The 22,494-nt window shown below is 46.1% G+C and overlaps 2 protein-coding genes across 6 annotated transcripts in view; both read left to right on the top strand.

Annotated features, from left to right (window-relative positions):
• The window catches only part of QRICH1 (glutamine rich 1), a 43,675-nt gene extending 26,455 nt beyond the window's left edge, over positions 1-17,220 (top strand). For all 4 annotated transcript variants that reach the window (XM_008523931.2, XM_008523930.2, XM_008523932.2 and 1 more), the window contains 7 exons: positions 5,266-5,443; positions 6,060-6,214; positions 7,339-7,453; positions 13,756-13,864; positions 14,213-14,364; positions 14,700-14,790; positions 16,274-17,220. In XM_008523931.2, the coding sequence (XP_008522153.1) occupies positions 5,266-5,443; positions 6,060-6,214; positions 7,339-7,453; positions 13,756-13,864; positions 14,213-14,364; positions 14,700-14,790; positions 16,274-16,466 (993 nt within the window). In that variant the 3' untranslated portion in view covers positions 16,467-17,220. The remainder of the gene's footprint in view (positions 1-5,265; positions 5,444-6,059; positions 6,215-7,338; positions 7,454-13,755; positions 13,865-14,212; positions 14,365-14,699; positions 14,791-16,273) is intronic.
• A 216-nt stretch (positions 17,221-17,436) lies between these two features.
• Positions 17,437-22,348, top strand: IMPDH2 (inosine monophosphate dehydrogenase 2). 2 transcript variants are annotated; one of them, XM_008523928.2, is made up of 15 exons: positions 17,437-17,661; positions 18,108-18,156; positions 18,377-18,478; positions 18,570-18,644; positions 18,982-19,188; positions 19,689-19,776; positions 19,850-20,049; positions 20,132-20,222; positions 20,323-20,418; positions 20,662-20,733; positions 21,394-21,537; positions 21,623-21,767; positions 21,862-22,005; positions 22,086-22,169; positions 22,273-22,348. In XM_008523928.2, the coding sequence occupies exons 1-15, from the start codon at positions 17,564-17,566 to the stop codon at positions 22,292-22,294; spliced, it is 1,617 nt and encodes a 538-aa protein (XP_008522150.2). In that variant the 5' UTR covers positions 17,437-17,563; the 3' UTR covers positions 22,295-22,348. The 2 variants fall into 2 exon arrangements, with proteins under 2 accessions (XP_008522150.2, XP_008522151.2); XM_008523929.2 differs by lacking the exon at positions 20,662-20,733.
• The last annotated feature ends 146 nt before the right edge of the window (positions 22,349-22,494 follow it).

A 22,494-nucleotide genomic window follows, 5' to 3' on the forward strand; every position in this document is an offset into this window, starting at 1 on the left:
TTTCTTTGAATTATTTATAAAGCAGTAAAATCAAGTATGATGTGTGCTACACACACAAACTGGTTAAAAAGTCAGCAGAGGCGTCTTTGTGGAAAAGGTGACATTTGATCTCTAGTTTATAGCTTAAGACTGATAGGACAAAGGAGCAGCATGAATACAGAGCCAGGGATGGACAGAAGATGATGGCCTAGGGCAATGTGAGAGGGGGATTGTGGGGAAGGCGTTAGTACAGGGGGCAAAGAGGTTATCTTTCCAAAGAGAAGAGTTGAGCTTGATCTGATGTGTGGTAGGAATTTTTTCAGAATCCTAAGAGTTATGGTAACAAGAGGTATCATGTACAGGTGTGTAGAATTGATGGCCTGTAGGAGACACCAGCCAGGAGACTTGTCATGGGGTTCTGTGCTCAGCTTTTGCTCACAGGGATGGAGCTCATCAGCCCTCCCTTCAGCTCTCCTGGGCCTGATGGTTCAATTTGCAGGTCAGGCCTCTTTTGGTGCTCATAGGTCTCTGTTAATTTGCACATCTGTGCAGGTGAAGATATTTTCTGGAGTTCATTTTAATATGCCCATCTTCTTCAGAGGCTATGTCTCCTTTGGGAAAGTCTCAAAGGGACTTAGATGTCAACTATTATTACCAGAAAAAGAAAAATTGGAAAGAATACTCAATGTGGGAAAGATGAGTTTGTCCATTTACACCACAAACATTCCTCTGCCCTTGTCGGGCTCTGTGCTAGGTGCCAGGGAACAGAGATGAATAAGACAGTCTCTGCCCTTGGAGCACTCATAGCCCATGGGGAAGATAATTGTGTTGTGATGTGAGTTGAACCCTAAGGAGAGCTGATGACAAAGTGTTGTGCTCCTTCACCTGGCATACTCTTTATGAAAGCTCTCTTACCACCTGTCTTTAAAACCAGACTTAGGATGAAAGCTCCCTCCTTTAATCTCACATCCACCTCCATCTATTGCCCCATTTCTGCACTTTACTTTATTCCCAGAGTTCTCAAAAGCCTTATCTACACAAGCTGACTCCACTTGCGAATCCATTTTCTCTTCAACTCATGACTGAATCTGCTCTGTCAAGGTCACTGGTGACCACCCTGTGGCCAGATCCAACCAGCTCATCTGTTTTTGTTTTTTTTTTTTAAAGATTGGCACCTGAGCTAACAACTATTGCCAATCATCTTCTTTTTTCCTGCTTTTTCTCCCCAACTCCCCCCAGTACATAGTTGTATATTTTTTTAGTTTCGGGTCCTTCTAGTTGTGGCATGTGGGATGCTGCCTCAGCATGGCCTGATGAGCGGTAGTGCAATGTCCACGCCCAGGATCCGAACCGGTGAAACTCTGAGCCGCCAGAGCAGAGCGCGCAAACTTAACCACTGGGCTACAGGGCTGGCCCCTAGCTCATCTATTCTTATCTCACTTAGACACATGACACGGTAGATCATACCTTCCTTCTTGAAACTCCTCTGGCCTTCCATGTTGTTATACACTCCTGGTTTTCCTCCTACCCCACCGATTCTTTTTCCTTCTCAACAGACTTTGCCTCTTTCTCTATCTGAATCATACATGTTGATGTTTCTCAGTACTAGCCCTCCTTTCTCCCGAGGGGATGTCTTTCTGTTGCCATGGTTTTCTGCATCCTCTAGATGACTGCTGCTGCTGAGGAGGATAATCACTGACACTATGTGCCAGGCACTGTTCTCAGAGTTAGATATAATAACTCATTTATGTAACTCATTTAATTCTCACACCAACCTTATGAGGTATGTACTGCTATCTCCTCCATTTTACAGATGAAGAAACTGAGACACAGAGAAATTAAATGACAAGGCCAAAGCTACCATTAGTAAGTAGCAGAGTTGGGATTCAGCCCTGGATAGACTGGCTCTGGAGCCTGTGTCTTAACCCCTGTGCTGCATTAACACATGGATCTTTTTCTCTAGACCCTGTCTTTCCCATGCTTCCCACACATTCAACAGCCTACTTATCATTTACTTGGATTTATTGAAGAAATATCTCAGCTCTGCATTAGCATCACCTTCACAACTATCAAAAACTTCCCCATCTCAGAAAGTAGTACCATCAGCCACCCGTTTGTTTAAGACGGATACCCAGGAGCTGTCCTTGAGTCTGCTTTCCCTTAGTCGTCAAAGCCAGTTCATCAATGGGCCACATTGGTTCTACCACCAAACTTCTCAGAATCTCTTAAATTTATCTCCATTGTCACCATCCTAGTCCAGGCCACCAGTGCCTGCTTCTACTTTTGCTGTTCAATCAGTTCTCCATAGATCAGCAAGAATAATTTTCTTAAAATATAAGATATAAGATATATAAGGTATAAGTCACTTCCCAGCTTACAACTCTCTAAGGGCTCCATTATAAATAGTAAAAACTCTACACCACACCGCAGTGTTAATGCCCTACTTACATCAGTAGTTTTCACCCTGGGTGGGATCACTACTACTGCTGCCCACTGATAGACATTTGGATGTGTGTGGAAGAAGTTTTGTTATCAAGATGCTTAGGAAGGTTATGTTTAGTGGATGGAGGCACACAGTGAAGGAGGCCTGGCTAAAAAGCCAGTAGAAAAGTACTTCCTCACATGCTGTGACCCCCACTTACTTATCTAGTCGAACTTCTAGATTTCCAGCTTGGGTAGATGTTATTGCCACTGAACAAGTTAGGGAGGGAACTGTGAGGAAAATAATTCTGGAAAGGGAAGGTCATGAGTTCTCTCCATAAATGTTTGAGATGGCTATGAGATGTTCAGTTGAAGATCTACGGTACCCACTGGGTATGTTAATGGGAGGTCTAGCTTGGATGTGCATGGTCAGCAATCATTTTCACAAATAGGGAATTCCAAACTGGGAAAGTAGCTGAGACTCACCAAGGAGAATGGTAGTTGAACTGAGAAGTGTGTCTAGAGTGGAACTCCAGGGTTGACAAACAGTTAACGGCCTGGCAGTGGTATTGCTCTTTTTGTTGAGTAATAATGTATCTTATCAAAGCTAATAGAATACTTTTTATTTGTTGATAAGCAAATTTGTGTGTCATGTATAAATTATTTTGCCTTAGGGGCCGGCCTGGTGGCACAGCGCTTAAGTGCGCACGTTCTGCTTTGGCAGCCTGGGGTTCGCCGGTTTGGATCCCAGGTGCGGACATGGCACCACTTGACAAGCCATCTGTGGCAGGTGTCCCACATATAAAGTAGAGGAAGATGGGCACAGATGTTAGCTCAGGGCCAGTCTTCCTCAGCAAAAGGAGGAGGATTGGCAGCAGATATTAGCTCAGGGCTAATCATCTTCTTCTTCAAAAAAAATGATTTTGCCTTCAATTTGAATGATTTGATGTTTGTCAGCCCTTTAGGTAGGCCCTGGCTTGGAGAATTGCTCAAGGAAGTTTGTTTACAATGTAGACAGGTTGTGAGACCCAGTAATCTGTGCTTGGTATGTGTGTTGATGTCTGTCCCACCCAATGGGATTGTTATTGAGGCTGTCGGGCACACGGGTATTCTCTACCCCTTTGTCTGCATGGCTTGGCCATCAGACCACTGAGGATGGGATCACTCTTCTTTTGGAAGCAGGAAGCTAGAGCAGTGCCTCCTGTTTTCAGAAAATGTCCCTATGAGTCAGAACAGTCTTATTGAGAAGGAACATGCAAAAAAATAGAACTAACTGTATTTATAGCTAGAGAAGCCATACAGAGCCTCAAGTTTTATCTTCATATCTTAAAATGGCAGGGGAGAGGACATGACTTGTTTGTTGTACTTTTCTTTCTCTAAATGATGATTCTCAACCATGGCTGGACATTAGAATCACCTGAGGAGTTTTTAAAATTCTGATGGCATACTCCTACCTTAGACCAATTAAATCAGAATCTCTGGGGATAAGGCCCAGGCATGAGTATTTTTAAAAATCAGCCCAGATGATTTTAAGGTGAAGCCAAATTTAACAGTCACTGCTCTGGACACTTGGTATTCAAAGTATAGTCTGCAGACTAGCTCTCTCACTTGGGAGCTTGTTAGAAATGCAGAATCTCAGGTCCCTCCTAAGACCTTTTGAACCAGAATCTAGACTTTTTTTTTTTAAGGTTTTATTTTTCCTTTTTCTCCCAAAGCCCCCCGGTACATAGTTGTGTATTTTTTAGTTGTGGGTCCTTCTAGCTCTGGCATGTGGGATGCTGCCCCAGCATGGCTTGATGAGCAGTGCCATGTCTGCGCCCAGGATTCAAACCGGCAAAACCCTGGGCTGCCGAAGTGGAGTGCGCGAGTCCAACCACTCAGCCACAGGGCCAGCCCCGGAATCTACACTTTAATAAAATCCCCAAGTGATTTGTTTACACATTATAGTTTGACAAACAGTGCTTTGAGCCAGTAGTTCTGAACAGTGACTAATCATTAGAATTACCTTTTTACATGGGAAGATTTTATTTATTTATTTATTTTTAAAGATTTTATTTTTCCTTTTTCTTCCCAAAGCCCCCTGGTACATAGTTGCGTATTTTTAGTTGTGGGTCCTTCTAGTTGTGGCATGTGGGATGCCACCTCAACATGGCTTGATGAGCGATGCCATGTCCGCGTCCAGGATCCGAACTGGCAAAACCCTGGCCCGCCAAAGTGGAGCACGCAAACTTAACCACTTGGCCGTGGGCCCAGCCCTGGGAAGATTTTATTTTTATTTATTTATTTTTATGTGTTCCTGCAGATCAACTCTTTTTCTTTTTGATGAGGAAGATTGGCCCTATTCTAGCATCTGTTGCCAAGCTTCCTCTTTTTTTTCTTTCCAGAGCCCCAGTACATAGTTGTATATCATAGTTGTAAGTCCTTCTAGTTCCTCTATGTGGGATACCGCCATAGCATGGCTTGATGAGTGGTGTGTAGGTCTGTGCCCAGGATCCAAATTGGCGAACCCTGGGCCACTGAAGCAGGGTGTGTGAACTTAACCACTACACCACTGGGCCAGCCCCACCGTGGGAAGATTTTAAAAAGATTGATACCTCTTTAAAAAGAGATTCTGGGGTGGAGCTCAGGTGTATTGGTGTTTTTAAATCAGAGATTCCCAAAAGTACATCCAGGGCTGAGAAACACTGCACTAGCCTTTGCCATTCCTGGAGTAAGGAGTAGAACTCCAAAGGTTCTTGAAAGTAGAACAGCAAGGAGAAAAGAGATTTTTTTTTTATTAAAAGAACAACAAGTAATCTGGGAGTTTTGCCAAAAGGGCCTGGTACAAAACAGTATTGACACATTTTCATGGTTTCTCTTTCATAGGCTCAAACTGTTCAGGTTGCTGAAGTTGAACCACAGTCACAGCCACAGCCTTCCCCAGAACTCCTGCTTCCAAATTCTCTGAAGCCAGAAGAAGGGCTTGAAGTATGGAAAAACTGGGCCCAGACCAAGAACGCTGAGCTAGAGAAAGATGCTCAGAACAGATTGGCACCCATTGGGAGTAAGTGTTTGGGAGGGAGATGGGGGTAAACTCTGTCTAAAATGCAGTGGTACTGAAGTAGGAGGAGGACAGAATGGCGGGAAAGTGGTTTCCCTTGGCTCTGGGGACTAGAGAGCACCATCTGAAATAAAGTATGCTGAACTGAAGACAAGCAACAGGCAGGCCTGACCCACTGCAGATGAGCAGGATTTGTGGGGTTTGCCGAAGACCAGGCACTTTTGTACACATGGATTTCTTGAGTGGACCTGGCAGATCTAGGCAGAGCTACTTTTGGGAGAAGATAGGAACCAGTGAGTGTGCTCAGGCTCTTTAGCATTATGTTCATGTACTTCCTCACATTACAGAGGATGGATTTGGGGTTTTTTTGCTTTCATGTCTTGGCTGTATTAATAATTTTTGGGATATGTGAGGTGGGGAATATTGTGGGAAAGAAACCCTTGTTGTAATAGGGCATACAGGATTATTGCCTTAGTAGGCCAGTTCTGATCTAGATACGAGCGACCTATTCTATCCCAGCACCCTGATGGGCAGTAGCTGCTCTGAGCCCTGCTTCCAGGATATGAGGGACCAATAAAGAGATGACTGTCACCGTTCACCTTTGGGACTTATGTTGCAGGGCGCCAGCTGCTGCGATTTCAGGAAGATCTCATCTCTTCTGCTGTGGCAGAGTTGAATTATGGTCTCTGTCTAATGACACGGGAAGCTCGAAATGGAGATGGTGAACCCTATGACCCAGATGTGCTGTACTATATTTTCCTGTGTATTCAAAAGGTAGGAAATGGGGGCTGGCCTGGTGGTGCAACAGTTAAGTTTGCACACACTGCTTTGGGCAGCTGGGGTTCACCAGTTTGGATCCTGGGTGTGGACCTACGCATTGTTTGTCAAGCCACGCTGTGGCAGGCGTCCCACATATCAAGTAGAGGAAGATGGGCACGGGTGTTAGCTCAGGGCCAATCTTCCTCAGGGAAAAAAGAGGAGGATTGGTAGTGAATGTTAGCTCAGGGCTAATCTTCCTCAAAAAAAAAAACCCACCACCAAAGGTAGGAAACATGTTTGAGCTGTTCCCCGTCAATTATATAATGAGTTAACACTTTTTGTTAAAGTAAATGTATGGTTTGCATAAAAGTAGTTTACCCAAAACAAAGTCTGGTGCTAACAGACAGCTTTTCTTCTCATTATTCCCTCCATTAAGACAAGATAATTATTTGAAGGAGTCCAGCTAGCATATACAGCTGTAGTTAGGTTTTCAGGACATCTAAGGTGAAGCATAACAGAGAAACTGGTTTTAGACTGGCAGTTTAGGAGAGCAGAGATGGATTTCTTAGTGTTGTTTGAATGCTCTTGTGAAGAAGCCCACAGTATGATAGAAGAGATCTTGCCGGTTCGGACTCACCCTGTTGCCTGGGCATGAGAAAAGTCTGCTTCCCAGTTTGTTCCTCTTTCTTTCCAGGCACCAAATGAATTGTTTTACATGCTCTGTCTCATTCCATGCTTTCTCCAGTCCTGAAAGGCAGGCACAGTCATCTTCATTTACAGACAAGGAAACTGAGTCCCAAAAGTTAAGAATCACGCAAGTTATTTAACTGACACTATATGTAATAAGAGGCTGGCCCCAGAGCCTGCATCCTGTTTTTTGCTACCACAAGACGATGCCTTGCCTGGGTGGAATAGCAATCACAAAATTTGTTCCATTGACCCAACTCTCAAGAGTGTTCTGAGTCAGGTCATGCGATCTGAAGTGTACTGTGCCAGTGTCACATTTTGACCTGATGTGTTGTTTGTTAAGCAGGGAATGGGTAGGGATACGTGATGGTACTGATAGAAAAATGTTTATTTCCCCTGAAAATCTTACTCAAGAGACTACCAACAACTTTCGTTGATTGTTTTTCTTTTAGTATCTTTTTGAAAATGGACGGGTTGATGACATTTTCTCCGATCTTTATTATGTTCGATTCACGGAGTGGTTACATGAAGTTCTGAAGGACGTTCAGCCCCGAGTCACTCCACTTGGTAAGAGTCTTCCTAGTCCTTGGATGTCTTTCCCACCTGGGTTTAGATAAGATTGGCTTCTTGTGAGGCTGGCTCTGATACAGTGTGCAGGTGAGGAGGCTGTAAATCTCAGGCACCAGCATTGACCTCTGTGCTGCTTGGCCTGATATGGAAGGACCGATGCTTACCAGGCAGAGAACCTGGCTAGTCCCAGTGTGGCAAGGACACAGGGGCATGCAGAATGTGGAGTATACTTTTTTCCTATTAAAATTTATTAATTAAAATTCGAATCATTGCAAAAATTAAGAATTATGAACTGTTTTATCTGTAGGTTACTCGGGTTACATATTGGGGTTTTTTCCCCGATGTTTGAACATATGTTCTACACATATAGAACATAGTTTTTGCTTAACCCATAGGCAACCTCCTGGACAGCATGTTGTTTTGAAAAAAGCATGATTTTTGCAGTAAGAATGTCTGAGGTGTTTATTTTATTTTAGTATATTTTTTAAAGATTTTATTTTTCCTTTTTCTCCCCAAAGCTCCCCCGTACATGGTTGTGTATTTTTAGTTGTGGATCCTTCTAGTTGTGGCATATGGGACTCCGCCTCAGCATGGCCTGATGAGCGGTGCCATGTCCGCGCCCAGGATCCGAACCAGCGAAACCCTGTGCTGCGGAAGTGGAGGGCGAGAACTTAACCACTTGGCCACGGGGCCAGCCCCTATTTTAGTATATTTTTTAATAAACTTAATTTTTAGAGCAGTTTTAGGTTTACAGAAAAATTGAGCAGGAGGTACAGAGAACTCCCGTATACTCCCTCATACAGTGTTTCCTCTATTAATATCATGTATTAATGTGGTGTGTTTGTTATAATTGACGAGCAAATATTGATACATTACCATTGACTAAAGTTTATAGTTTACATTAGGGTTCACTCCTTGGGTTGTACATCCAGTGGCTTTCAACAAATGTTTAATGACACGTGTCTACAATTACAGTATCATACATAAGGTTCACTGTCCTAAAATCCCCTGTGTTCCACCTGTTCATCCCTCCCTCCCTCTCCCTGAGTCCCTGGCAACCACTGATCCTTTTTACTGTCTCCATAGTTTTTCCTTTTCCAGAATGTCATGTAGTTGGGATAATTCAGTATGTGGCCTTTTCATATTGGTTTCTTTCACTTAGCAATATGCATTTACTGTTCCTGCGTGTTTGTTCATAGCTTGATAGCTCATTTCTGTTTATTGCTGAATAATATTCCATTGTATGGATATACCAGTTTGTTTATCCAATCACCTATTGAAGGACATCTTGGTTGCTTCCAAGTTGTGGCAATTATGAACAAAGCTGCTCTAAATATTGTGTGCAGGTTTTTGGTGGAAGAATAGACAAATAGATCATTGGAATACAGTAGAGGCCAGAAATAGAGCCAGACAAATATAAGCAGCTTATTTTTGACAAAGCAGCAAAGGCAGTTCAATAAAGAAAGGATAGGTTTTTTTTTCAACAAATGGTACAGAACAGCTTGACATCCATATACAGAAAAATGAATTTAGACACAGACCTTATATCCTTCACAAATTAACTCAAAATGGATCATAGAGCTAAATGTAAAACACAAAACTCTAGAACATAATATAGGAGAAAATCTAGATGACTTTAGGTTTGGTGGTGACTTTTTAGATACAACACCAAAAGCATAATCCATGAAAGAAAAAAATTGGTATGTTGGACTTTATTAAAATTAATAACTTCTGCTCTGTGAAAGACACTGTTAAGAGAATGAAAAGACATGCCACAAAGTGGGAGAAAATCTTTGCAAAACTCATAGCTGATTCTAAAATGTACAAAGAACTTTTAACACTCGACAATAAGAAAACAAACAACCTGATTAAAAAATAGGCAAAAGATCTGAATAGATGCCTCACCAAAGAAGATATCAGGTGGCAGAGAAGTATGTGAAAAGATGCTTATCATCGTATATCATCAGGAAATTGCAAATTAAAACAACAGTGAGGGAGGGGCTGGCGCCATGGCCAAGTGGTTAAGTTCAAGTGCTGCGCTTTGGCGGTGTAGGGTTTCGCCGGTTTGGATCCTAGGTATGTACATGGCACCGCTCATCAAACTATGCTGAGGCGGTGTCCCACATAGCACAACCAGAAGCACCTACAACTAGAATATACAACTATCTACTGGGGGGCTTTGGGGAGAAGAAGAAGGAAAAAAAAAGATGAGCAACAGGTGTTAGCTCAGGTACCAATCTTTCAAAAACAATAATAGTGAGATACCACTGTACACTTATTAGAATGGCTTCAGTCCCAAACACTGCAGCACCAAATGCTGGATAGGGAGCAACAAGAACTCTCATTCATTGCTGGTGGGAATGCAAAATGGTATAGCCACTTTACAAGGTCGTTTGACATTTTCTTACAGAAGTAAACATTTTCTTACCGTATGATCCAAGTTGTGCTCCTTGGTATTTACTCAGCTGAATTGAAAACTTAGTTCACATGAATATCTGATTTTTAATCCTGGCTCTGCCATTTATTAAAACGTCTGCTGCTTAAGCTTTTTTAAAAAAAAACAGATATAATTGATATATAACATTATATTAGTTTCAGGTGTACACATAATAATTTGATATATGTGTATATTGTGAAATGGTGTGATCTAGTTAACATCCATCACTATACATAGTACATGCTTAACCTTTAAAAAAAATTAATGGTTAGGAGCCAGCCCCATGGCTGAGTGGTTAAGTTCACACACTCCACTTTGGAGGCCCAGAGCTCGCTGGTTCAGATCCTGGGCACAGACCTAGCACTGCTCATTAAACCATGCTGAGGCAGCGTCCCACACAGAAGAACTAGAAGGACCTACATCTAGGATATACAGCTATGTACTGGGGCTTTGGGGAGAAAAAAAAAAAAGGAAGATTGGCAACAGTTGTTAGCTCAGGGCCAGTCTTGCTCATCAAAAAAAAAATATATATATAGGTTAAATAGTATTTTTTGAGTGCCTGCTATGTGCCAGGTAGTATTCCAGGTGTAGATGATATAGTAGGGAACAAAATAGAGCTTACAGTCTAATAGGGAGAAAGAATATATAAATAATTTATGATTAATTAAGTGCTTTGAAGAACAAAACATAAGGGAATGGAAAATGTTAAGGGCATTAGGAGAGAAGCCTCCCTGAGGGGCTGTCATTAGATCAGAGACTCGGGGCCGGCCCAGTGGTGTAGCGGTTAAGTGCACATTCCGCTTTGGCGGCCCAGGGTTCACCAGTTCAGATCCCGGGTGCGGACATGGCACCACTTGGCACGCCATACTGTGGTAGGCGTCCCACGTATAAAATAGAGGAAGATGGTCACGGATGTTAGTTCAGGGCCAGTCTTCCTCAGCAAAAAGAGGACGACTGGCAGCAGATAGCTCAGGGCTAATCTTCCTCAAACAAAACCAAAAAGAACAGAGACTCAAGTAAGTGAATCACTCTACATGATTTGCAAATTTTCAAGCCAAGTGTGGCTATACAAAGTTTGCTTTTTATAACTTCTTATTATGGAAATTTCAAGCACATGTTAAAGTAAACAGAACAGTGCATGGTAAATCTTGTTTCATGTATACGTCATCTGTTTCCCTCCTCCTGTGTTTTGAAGTAAATCTCAGATACTTTATCCATAAGTATTTTAATATGTATTATTATTATTTTTTTTAAGATTGGCACCTGAGCTAACAACTGTTGCCAATCTTTTGTTTTTCTTCTTCTTCTCCCCAAAGCACCCCGATATATAGTTGTATATTCTAGTTGTGAGTGCCTCTGGTTGTGCTGTGTGGGACGCTGCCTCAGCATGGCCTGATGAGCAGTGCCATGTCTACACCCAGGATCTGAACCAGTGAAATCCTGGGCTGCCAAAGCGGAGCCTGCGAACTTAACCACTTGGCCATGGGGCCGGCCCCTAATGCATATTCTTGACATACCACAGTGCCATTATCATACTTTTTTTGAAAAAGATAATTCCATAATGTCATCAAAACCTACCCTTTGTTCAAATTTCTGATTGTCTCGTAAATGTCATAATTGTGTTTATCTCAGTCAAGATGGAAATAAGATCAGCACGTTGAAATTGCTGGTATACCTTTCAGTGTTAAGCTTTAATCTTTAGTTTCCCTCTTGATTTTTTTCTTGCAATTTGTTTATGGAAGAAACTAACCTTTTAAATTGTCCCACAGTCTGTTTTTTACTGATTACATCCCCCATGGTGTAGTTTTAACATGCTCTTCTGTATTTGTATCATGTCCCCTGTAGTGACAGTTAATTGGTAGTTGCATATAAAGACTTGGTTGATCAGGTTTTGCTTTTTTGTGTTTTCTTTTTGGCAAGGTTATATCATAGATGGGTTATTTACTTCCATCAGATACCCATAATGTTTGAATCCATTCATTCATTAGGAGTTGTAAACGGTGTTATTCTAATGTTAGTACTTCTTTATTATTAGCTGAAATACGAAGAAACTTTCCCCCGTCAACTCTTTGAATTTTTAGCAGTATATCTACAGTATTGATTGTATAGAATGGGGAGGATAAAGGCTTATTTCTTCTCCTTTGTTTAGCACTTTTCACAGTAATGGGTTGGTTCACCAGCTTCCTCCAGGAATAACTAGTTAGCTGTGTTGTTTTTTTAAAGAATTGTTGTGAACTAATGGATTTGAACACATTTAATATGATTCAGTCCATTGCAGTCGTTATCTTTACTTATGTGCAAATTGTCCCGTCTTTGGCCATTTGGAGCCTCTTTAAATTGGCCCTAAGTTCTTTTGACATAACCCTACTTCCTTGATTTCTGGTTTGCCAAAATATTCCAGGCTCATCTTGGACATTTCCTATCCTAATATGGAATCGGTCAGTTCTCCGTGGAGCCTAGCTCCTTTCAGTGGTTAATGGTATTTCAGTACCACAGTCTCGATGCTAGGGGTGCTCATTGCTCCTGGGTTGGTCATTGTTTCTAAAAAAAATTTAAAAATAGATCATTTTGATGTTTATAGTTCATATTCAGAACTCTAAGGCTTTTATCTGTATCTCCCTTCTTCCATACGAGGAGTCCTGGTTTTCAGGCGTTAAAGTTCACTTTAAGTTATATTGTCAAGGAGTGATTAAAGCTGGGGAAGTGACACCAGGTGGAAGAGTGAACCCAGAGAAAATAGGGCATGCCATAGTAGGCCTGGGATCACTCAATTCTGGCCTTCCCTGAGATGGCTGTCCTCTGCCACTCATCCTGCTTTAGAAATATCTGACAACAAGGAAGCTTATCTCATTGTCATTGGGCCACAGAATACAACAATAGAGGCAGAGCTGCCCTGAAGAGAGAGAAGTGCGCTAATGGAATCAGAGGGCCAGCTTTGGCAAGAACGGAGAAGAGGAATGTATTGGGCAGAATGTTTCTTTCCCTGCTTCTAGGAAATGGCACCCTCACTGCCTGCCTGGAGAATCCTGAAACTCCTGCAGGAGAATGCTGGTGTCTGCTGCTGTTTCACCAGGCCCTCAGTGCCTGGCACACAAACACTTGCACGTTGACTCTTGAAGGAACACATTGTGGAGTCAGGGGGGGATGGCTTGGTGATCAACCCAAGTGTCATCTTCCTTTTGTGTAGACCTGGCTACCGAGGGGTCTTGATCAAACTACTGGCCCTAGCCCCTGCCCAATTTTCAGTTCACTTAGGAACCAGGGTCTTACAGTAAAAACTGCCCTGTGGGGGGAACCTGTAATAGTTCTGAATATCAGTCTCCACTTTATCCAGAGAAGGGTTGAGAATTGACTTGCTTTCTAGAGATGGAAGACATGAGAGAAAATTTAGCATGTGCAAACAGGGGCATGTGTACCAGTTCTTAAGGCCCTACACACCTCTGAAAATATGACAAAAGCCTCTGTAACCTCTTTTTGGAGAAGTGTGCATATATGCAGAGTTTAGTTTATAGTTTTGGGTGTTTGACTCTCCCTGAGGGCTATACTTTTGCCCCTTGTTAACCTTAGATTAGAGGAAGAATTGACATCAGGTAAGGGCAAACATTTAGGGCAGTTGTTCTCAAAGTGTAGTCTTAGGAACTTGTTAGAAATGTACATTATCAGGTCCCACTCCAGAAACTTGAGTTAAGACCCAGCCGTTTGTGTTTTAACAAGCTTCCCAGATGATTCTGCCATACCCTAGGGAGACTTTTCTGGTTAAACTTGTACTCCTGTGTGGTCCTTGTGCCTTACACCTCCTATCCTGTACCTTTGAGGGACCACCTGCCATCCTCTTGTTGTAGCAGTACTCTATTCCTCCTAGGCTATGTCCTGCCCAGCCACGTGACTGAGGAGATGCTGTGGGAGTGCAAGCAGCTCGGGGCTCACTCCCCTTCCACCCTGCTGACCACCCTCATGTTCTTTAACACCAAGTAAGTGTTCTAGAAGCTCCATGCTTAGGCACTGCTGGCACCTGCCCAGTGAAGAGGGTGGAAACTCTGCAAGTGGATTTCTGAATTTCTTTGACACATATTTGAGAGCCTTTGGGATACTGAAAGCCCTGAGCTCCAGTTGGCTATATTTTGTGTAGTGACCAGTGAGGCAGGCAGCCTTGCCATCAGTCTTGATGTGGCTCCTCCACTAGACAGTGTGTTTGGGTTTGGGCCTGCCCAGATCCTGGGAGTGTGGGCAGTGGCTCCTCCAAGGCATGGATCGCAGAGGGTAAGTCATGGTCTCCTCTTGGCACCCCTCCCTTTGCCTTGCTTTCACTTGCGGTGCAGGTACTTTCTATTGAAGACAGTGGACCAGCACATGAAGCTGGCCTTCTCCAAGGTCTTACGACAGACTAAGAAGAACCCCTCTAATCCTAAGGATAAAAGCACGAGTATTCGGTACCTGAAGGCACTTGGGATACACCAGACTGGCCAGAAAGGTAGGGGAAGGAGGCAGGGGCTGTAGAAACAGGTGCTAATTGTCCTGCCCTGCCCTTGTACCTCGGGGGCTAGTGATGAGTGCTAAGGTTGGGCTTTGCTGGATAGGAATTCTTCATTTCCTTCTCCCCACCCAGAAACTTCAGACTCTTCTGGAAGCAAAGATGCCCCAGAAAAATAGCTGCCTTTTCCCTTTACAGTCACCGCCCATGCCTCATACGCTTTTCCCTTCTAATATTTCCTAGTTGAGATGGCTGGAAGCCTGAGGTTCCTAATCTGGGCCCGAACTAAGGGAGTCTGATGCCATGTCTGTGGTGCTGGGGGGTGTGTTTTATAGTTACAGATGACATGTATGCAGAACAGACGGAAAATCCAGAGAATCCATTGAGATGTCCCATCAAGCTCTACGATTTCTACCTCTTTAAATGGTGAGGAGGCTTTATTGTGATGGGGTGACTGTGTGTGTGTGAGTACGCATGTGCACCTGTGTGCAGACGCATTCTTTAGTCCCAAATGGAGAGTAAAAATACACTTCCAAAAAACTAAATATAGAAGCAACCTTACTGATTTTTCCAAAGCCTGTGATGTGCCTAACCATTGGGATATAAAAGGGGTCCCTGCTCCCTGATGGTCTCCTTTCATGGAGAGGGGATGCAAGTAGAGATTGGAAAGTACAGACAGGCTTCCTCCATCACATATTGAGTATAGCCCTGCATCTTCTTGGCCTTGACCTTTTGTCAGTACCACAGTGAATCTATGGTGGACTCGTTTCCTTGGCTTTTGCTCTCTCCTGCCCCTGCAGTTTGGCATGTCATCTTCACAGCAATGCCAGAATGATCTTTCTACGTAGTAGATCTTACCATGTCATATAGATTAAAACCTTCAGTGGTTTCTTTTACTCTACAGAGAAAGTCAGTATCCTGCTGTGGCCAACAAGGCTTCTCATGCAGTTCCCCTTGTTAACCTCATGTCCATGTAGCTCTTGGCTCTCTAGCCACAGTGGCTCCCCTCCACTCAAGGGCATCATGCTCTGCCTCCCTCGAGGCCTCAGCACAAAATTTTCTCTTTTGGGCAACGACACACATAGAGCCCATTTGGCTGCTTAGCTCCTATCCATCCCTCGTCTCCAACACAGCTTTATCAGGGAAGCATTTCCAGATTCCCTGCCTGTTCTCTCAGGCTGTTTCCTCTGTAGCACTTGCCACTGTTTGTCATTTTGTATTTGTGTAACTGTTTAATTGCTGTCTGTCTCCCCTCTTATCTGTAAGCCTCATGAAGTAGGAACTCTTGAGTCTTGCTCATTTCTTTCACATCAGCATCTAGTGCAGGCCTGGCACACAGTACCCTTTTGATAAATCTTGAATGGAGGGATGACTAACCATGAGAGCATGGCACATGTGCTAAGTACGTGAGAGGTATAGCACAACATTGAGGGAGGTGGGAGGGTGTACCCAGGTAAGGGCCCCAGCATCGTAGTCAAGTTGGCAAAGCAAATAGTCTCTCTCAGGTGGAATTGAGGAATTATCAGTGGATTAGGTAGAAGAAGCAACGTGAGCAAAGACTTGGAGATAGACCTTCTGGACAGTGAAGTTGGTTCCAAGTGGGATGTGCTTGGACTCACGTAGATGAGCCCCAGGAGCCCTAGGCAGGTGCCTAGTCTCAGGAATTACAGCTGGCAGTGTGTGTGGGAGGAGTAGAAGGGAGGCAGCCTATCACTGGCATTTGCAGTAGCCCCAAAGGAGGTCCTAGAGGTAGTGTGTGTTGGCTGCGTGGAATTCAGTAGCTATGCTACCATACCTTCCAGAGCTGCTGCCTTCCCAACTTTTGCAGACAGCATCTTTCTGGGAGGTACAAGGTGGGAGGGTTAAGATTGTGGTGGTTTTACCCAGCTTTTATGGACATATTCTTCAGCCCCCAGAGTGTGAAAGGCCGGAATGACACCTTTTACCTGACGCCCGAGCCGGTGGTGGCCCCCAACAGCCCTATCTGGTACTCAGTCCAGCCTATCAGCAGAGAGCAGATGGGACAGATGCTGACTCGGATCCTGGTGATACGAGAAATTCAGGAGGCTATTGCAGTGGCCAACGCAAGCACCATGCACTGAGATCCCTTAGCCATGGTGCAAGGGAGACCATCCAGGAAAAAACGGACAGAATTTCACACTAAAGAAGAGGCCTCCGTTGTTTTTTTTTTCTTCTTTTTTTATTGGTGTAGTTATGAAGCCTTTCAGACTGCTTCTGTTTAAAATGTAAAAGGAAACTTTGCCCCCCGTGCATCTTCATAAACCTGCTGCAGCAGACTCCTCAGCCCATGGGGGTTTTGGGTTTCCTGAGAGCCAGATGTCCTAGAAAGTTGCTGGCTGACTTTTTCTTTTTTGTCTGGGGCCTGGGGAAAGGGCTTGGACTGTTAGGAGAAATGTGGCCCCTTCCCTTCCTCCAGAAAGATGGAATTAATGATGGATGGACCCTCCTGAGAATCTCCCCAGCTGGCTTCCACTCTGACTGGCAGACTTTGCTGACCACAGGGGAGCCACGGTCTTTTCTTTCTTCTTGCTCAGACATAAACTTAGCATCTTAATGGAAGGAAAATGAGGGGAACTTCAATTATGATTTATTAAAGACAATTTCTATTACACTCTCCTTTATGACAAGTGACATTTTAGATGTTAAAGTAAAAACTTTACCATGCCTTTTTTTTTTTTTTTTTTTGGCCTAACATTGAGGCCTTAAACCTGAGGCTCCTGTGCCTGATGGAATTCTTGTAACATACACTTGTGTATCATATAAAGATACCACTCTGTTTCTCTTATGTATTCTTAATCTAGTTGTTTATTAAGAATGACAAGCACGTCTTTTCAACATGCTAGTGAACAACGCCTCTTTATTTGGGAGGAGCCTGGCGGGACAGTGGAAGCAAAGCCATGCCCGTTAAATGAACGGGCCAAGGTCCTACGGGAGGGGGCAGCGGTGGGAAACAGCCCAACTCCAGGGCGACACAGCCAGGGCGCGCTGTGCGCATGCATTTCCTCCCGCCAGCTCCGCCCTGGAGACGCACAGGCTCCGCCCATCCGCACTGCGTCCTGACGTCAGCGACGCGCGGGGCGCAGTGACGCTGTCGGCGGGTTTATGTTGGCGCGGCTCAGCCGGCAGAGGCCTCTGCGGCGCGGTCCTAGGAGACACGCGGTTTCACCTCGCGCTAGCTATGGCCGACTACCTGATTAGCGGGGGCACGTCCTACGTGCCAGACGACGGGCTCACGGCACAGCAGCTGTTCAACTGCGGGGACGGCCTCACATACAAGTGCGGGCCTAACGGGTTCACCTGGGCGAGAAAAGGGGCGGCGCGCTGAGCTGGGAGGTCGGGTGGGGTTTCCATTGAGGCCGCTTGGGCTCTGGCGTGGGGGACAGGTTCCAGAAATTCCCCACGCGTCTCTGGGGCTCAGTTTGACAGATCTCAAGTGGGGCGGGATGGTGGAGGCATCTTGGCAGTGCATGGGATTCCAGGCTAGAAACTCCATTCTCTGGGTACATAAAGGAGTTGTCAGGGTGCCAGGGGCGCTGATGACAGGTAAGTGTCAGAAAAACTCTCCTGTCTCCATCTCCACATTGTGCTCTGTCTTGCCTGTGACACATGGGTTATGTCAGTGCCTTCTCTGCCCAAATGCCTCGTGATATGATGTATGGGGATGATGTCTCAGGCTGCCCTAAGCCTGAGCCGTACTCCCAATTCACTCCCCTCCCCTGTAGTGACTTTCTCATTCTCCCCGGGTACATCGACTTCACTGCAGACCAGGTGGTGAGTATGGCCAGGAATTGGGTCCTGAGCATCAAGGGTGGGTAAGGTGGTACTGTACCCTGCTTTCTTGGCTACCTCATCAGATTGGGCTTGGGGGTGGATTCTCTGGAATCGTCCTACTGGCATGCAGATCATACAGGGCATCTGTTTTGTGGGAGACCTGGCACTACCCAGAGGTATATGAGGTGCTTTCCCACATTAGCTGGCCTTATCTCCTCAGGACCTGACCTCTGCTCTGACCAAAAAGATCACTCTGAAGACGCCACTGGTTTCCTCACCCATGGACACAGTCACAGAGGCTGGGATGGCCATAGCAATGGCGGTGAGCACCAGTAGACCCATCTCTCTTCCCTAAAGATGTATAATCATGCCTCTCTTTGTCACTTTTTTTCTGTCTTCTGTTTATCCTGCAGCTTACAGGTGGTATTGGCTTCATCCACCACAACTGTACACCTGAATTTCAGGCCAATGAAGTTCGGAAAGTGAAGGTCAGAAGGGCAAGGATCGTGGTCAAGAGCTCCTGGGAATTGCACTGGGGTGGGGTGGGGTGGGAGCAGGGGATTTATTCTCCTAATTTAGGATCCTTTTTTCCCATTTTGGGGTTCAATTCCTGAGAAAAGCCTGAGACCCTGTGTTTTAAGGCAACCGAAGAGGACCAGGTGGACAGTGCCTACAGCCCACCCATGTCTCCCATCCCTGGGTTTGAGGTGTTGGTGTGATTTGGTCCTGTGGCACTGCCAAAGGGGGAAATGGCACAGACCCCAGGCTTCAGACCAGGAGCCTTATGAAAGTGATTCAGAACTGCCCTTTCACTATCCCTTCCAGAAATATGAGCAGGGATTCATCACAGACCCTGTGGTCCTCAGCCCCAAGGATCGAGTGAAGGATGTGTTTGAAGCCAAGGCCCGGCATGGCTTCTGTGGTATCCCCATCACCGACACGGGCCGGATGGGGAGCCGCCTGGTAGGCATCATCTCCTCAAGAGACATTGACTTTCTCAAGGAGGAGGAGCATGACCGGTTTTTGGAAGAGGTAGGTGCCACTGGCAGAGCAAAGCCAAGCTCTGGCAGCCCAGGCTAAAGACAAGGAGGCTCCTCTGCTGTCCAGGAAAGATGAATGCCCAGCCAAGTTTCTGACCCCTTCATGGGGTTCCTCCATCCCTTCCCAACCGGAGCCTCTCTATCTGCCCAAATGTTTGCCAGCATACATGCTGTGTTCTTTGCCACCACTAGGGTAGAGGCAGTGCTCAGGGACCAACTTCAGCCTCCTCTTCTAATTCTCTTGTCATTGCTGTGTGACCCTTCTTTCTCTACAATGTAGCAGGTTGTTCTATGTACCATGTTGTCCTTTCCACTCAATTCTCATTCTTGCCACTAGATGGCTGCAGAGACTGTTGTGTTCACTTGAGGTGGGTGGTTTGGTTGCAAGTGTGAACATGGGGGTCTTTGGAACCTCACCTCTCAGTTAAGGCAGGGTCTATTGGGAGGCCTAATCTCTGACTGGCCCTTCCTCACAGCTTCCCTCCCTCTTAGATCATGACGAAGAGGGAAGACTTGGTGGTAGCCCCTGCAGGCATCACACTGAAGGAAGCAAATGAAATTCTGCAGCGCAGCAAGAAGGGTGAGTCCTAGAGGGAGGAAGGGTTCTGGAACCAAAGACCAGAGTCCTGATCCATGTCCTGCCCTGCCCCCAGGAAAGCTGCCCATTGTAAACAAAGACGATGAGTTGGTGGCCATCATTGCCCGGACAGACCTGAAGAAAAACCGAGATTATCCACTGGCCTCCAAAGACGCCAAGAAGCAGCTGCTGTGTGGAGCAGCCATTGGCACTCATGAGGATGACAAATATCGGCTGGACTTGCTAGCCCAGGCTGGTGTGGATGTAGTGGTTTTGGTGAGCTGCTGCACGGGCAGGGTGGGGCAGTAGAGGCAGCTGACATATTACATTCTCACTGGGACTTCTTCCCTGTCCCCAGGACTCTTCCCAGGGAAACTCCATCTTCCAGATCAACATGATCAAGTACATCAAAGAAAAATACCCCAGTCTCCAAGTCATTGGAGGCAATGGTGAGGCAAGACTGGGCACTGAAGGATGTGGGGTGAGAAGTGGGGGAGTTAGGCTGCCACCTCCACCTTCACACGAGCCTTTCCCTGTTCCTCATTGCAGTGGTCACAGCTGCACAGGCGAAGAACCTCATTGATGCTGGTGTAGATGCCCTTCGAGTGGGCATGGGCAGTGGTTCCATCTGCATCACCCAGGAAGGTAATAAGGTGCTTTGATAGGGCCCTTAGCCCCCCATGCCCTGGAGCCGAGAGCTCTTATGGGAACTACAATGAGTCCTCCAATAGGGGCAGCCCCAGGGCCAAACAGGCCCCTTGGATGGGTGACATGCTGGAAGCAAGACGTGCTCTCGTCATTCCTCACCTGCCACTCTCCTTGCCTAGCCTGGCCTCCTCGCTCCTGCTCTGCGCCCTCTCTAAACTCTGGTCTGTTTGTTTTATTTAGCGGCTCCCAAGATCCCTCCAGACATAAAGTCCCACAGCCCCAAATGCCCTTCTACTGTCACGGGCTGCTATAGTAAGTCCAGCCCGGCCCACTGGCCCGGCCCAGCTGCCCACTGCCCGGCTGCTTGGTTGACTGTAGCTGTAGCTCCCGGGGTTTGTGGTGCTGATGGGTGGGTAGGGCAAACTGAATGACAGACCATGGTTTGGGGGCTGCTCAAGAACACAGCTCCCTCCTCTTCTTGGGATGCTTATAGGGCAGGACATCCTTCCCTGGGTAGGCCCTGCTCTGCCCACATCTCTTGCAATAGGCACAGCTCAAGGATCAACTCTGGAGCCCCCCCTTTCTTCCACTCAACCACTGCCCTGGTCTTGCCTAAGCTGTCCACCATGCAGTGAGGAAGGGGTGGGCCTCTGAGTACTAACTGCACGGTGACCCTACCCCACCTGATACCAGTTGGGCGGGGCTTTCTCGGCTGCTGACTGCATGTGCCTGAGGCTGCCCTGGGCCATGCACACGTGCACGTGCACATGCAGGGGTGAGTGGAGGCCGTCACAACTGTTTGTACTGTTCAAGGCAGAATGGGCAGCAGCCATCCCAGACATGACTCTTCCTCAGCCAGGCTGCAGTCCTGGTACAGATGTAGCTGAGAGCTCCTGGGTGCTGAGTTGTGGCCACAGGGCCCCTTGCTTATCTCAACTCCACCCACCCATTTGTTCCTCCATCTCTCAACAGTGCTGGCCTGTGGGCGGCCTCAAGCAACAGCAGTATACAAGGTGTCAGAATACGCGAGGCGCTTTGGTGTTCCTGTCATCGCTGACGGAGGAATCCAAAATGTGGGCCATATCGCCAAAGCCTTAGCCCTTGGAGCCTCCACAGGTGAGGCCCAGCACCCAGGGAGCCTGGTGGGAATCTTTCCCTAGTGCCACTCAGGGTCTTCCCCCACCACTCCATCTGTCCATAGTCATGATGGGCTCCCTCCTCGCTGCTACCACTGAGGCCCCTGGCGAGTACTTCTTCTCTGATGGGATCCGGCTAAAGAAATATCGTGGTATGGGTTCCCTTGACGCCATGGACAAGCATCTCAGCAGCCAGAACCGATATTTCAGGTGGGACAGGAAAGTCAGTTACCCTACACTAACCTTGCACTGACAGCCTCATCTGTGCTATGATCTTGCCCATGTCTCTTGCCTCTTCTTGCAGTGAAGCTGACAAAATCAAAGTGGCCCAGGGGGTGTCTGGGGCTGTGCAGGACAAAGGGTCCATCCACAAATTTGTCCCCTACCTGATCGCTGGCATCCAGCACTCCTGCCAAGACATTGGTGCCAAGAGTTTGACCCAAGTCCGGTAAGCTTGGGGACCTGGGATATAGGTTGAAGGGCTGGTCCAAGGCCAGCTACTCACATCTGACACCTGCTCCTCTTCAGAGCCATGATGTATTCTGGGGAGCTCAAGTTTGAGAAGAGAACATCCTCAGCTCAGGTGGAAGGTGGCGTCCACAGCCTCCATTCGTAAGTGACCAACCCTTTTCCACCCTTCTGTCCTTGGAGTGGAGGTCTCTGCCATGCCTCATTCCTCCTGCCCTCACCTCACAGCTGGTCCTTCTGCCTACAGATATGAGAAACGGCTTTTCTGAAAATGGATACAGCACACCCCCTCGGTTTTTCAATAAAAGTTTGAAAAAAAGTGATGCCTGATTTTTGAGGTCAACAGGCAGGTGGGGCTCCACAACTGCCAACATCACAGATGCACACAAACACAACACCCTTGTTTCCAGGGGAAGCCTCAGGCCCTGAGGTAAGGGTGCTCCATTGACCTGGAAGGGGCAGTAGTTCT

The sequence above is a fragment of the Equus przewalskii genome, chromosome 15, assembly GCF_037783145.1.
Source record: "Equus przewalskii isolate Varuska chromosome 15, EquPr2, whole genome shotgun sequence".
Classification (NCBI taxonomy): domain Eukaryota; kingdom Metazoa; phylum Chordata; class Mammalia; order Perissodactyla; family Equidae; genus Equus; species Equus przewalskii.

What these genes read in the sequence shown, in the direction of transcription:
- IMPDH2 (XM_008523928.2), top strand. Translation starts at nt 17,564, where the DNA reads ATGGCCGACTACCTGATTAGCGGGGGCACGTCCTACGTGCCAGACGAC. An exon ending in GGGGACGGCCTCACATACAA is followed by an intron (nt 17,662 to 18,107) that starts GTGCGGGCCTAA and finishes CCTCCCCTGTAG; the next exon opens with TGACTTTCTCATTCTCCCCG. An exon ending in ACTTCACTGCAGACCAGGTG is followed by an intron (nt 18,157 to 18,376) that starts GTGAGTATGGCC and finishes TTATCTCCTCAG; the next exon opens with GACCTGACCTCTGCTCTGAC.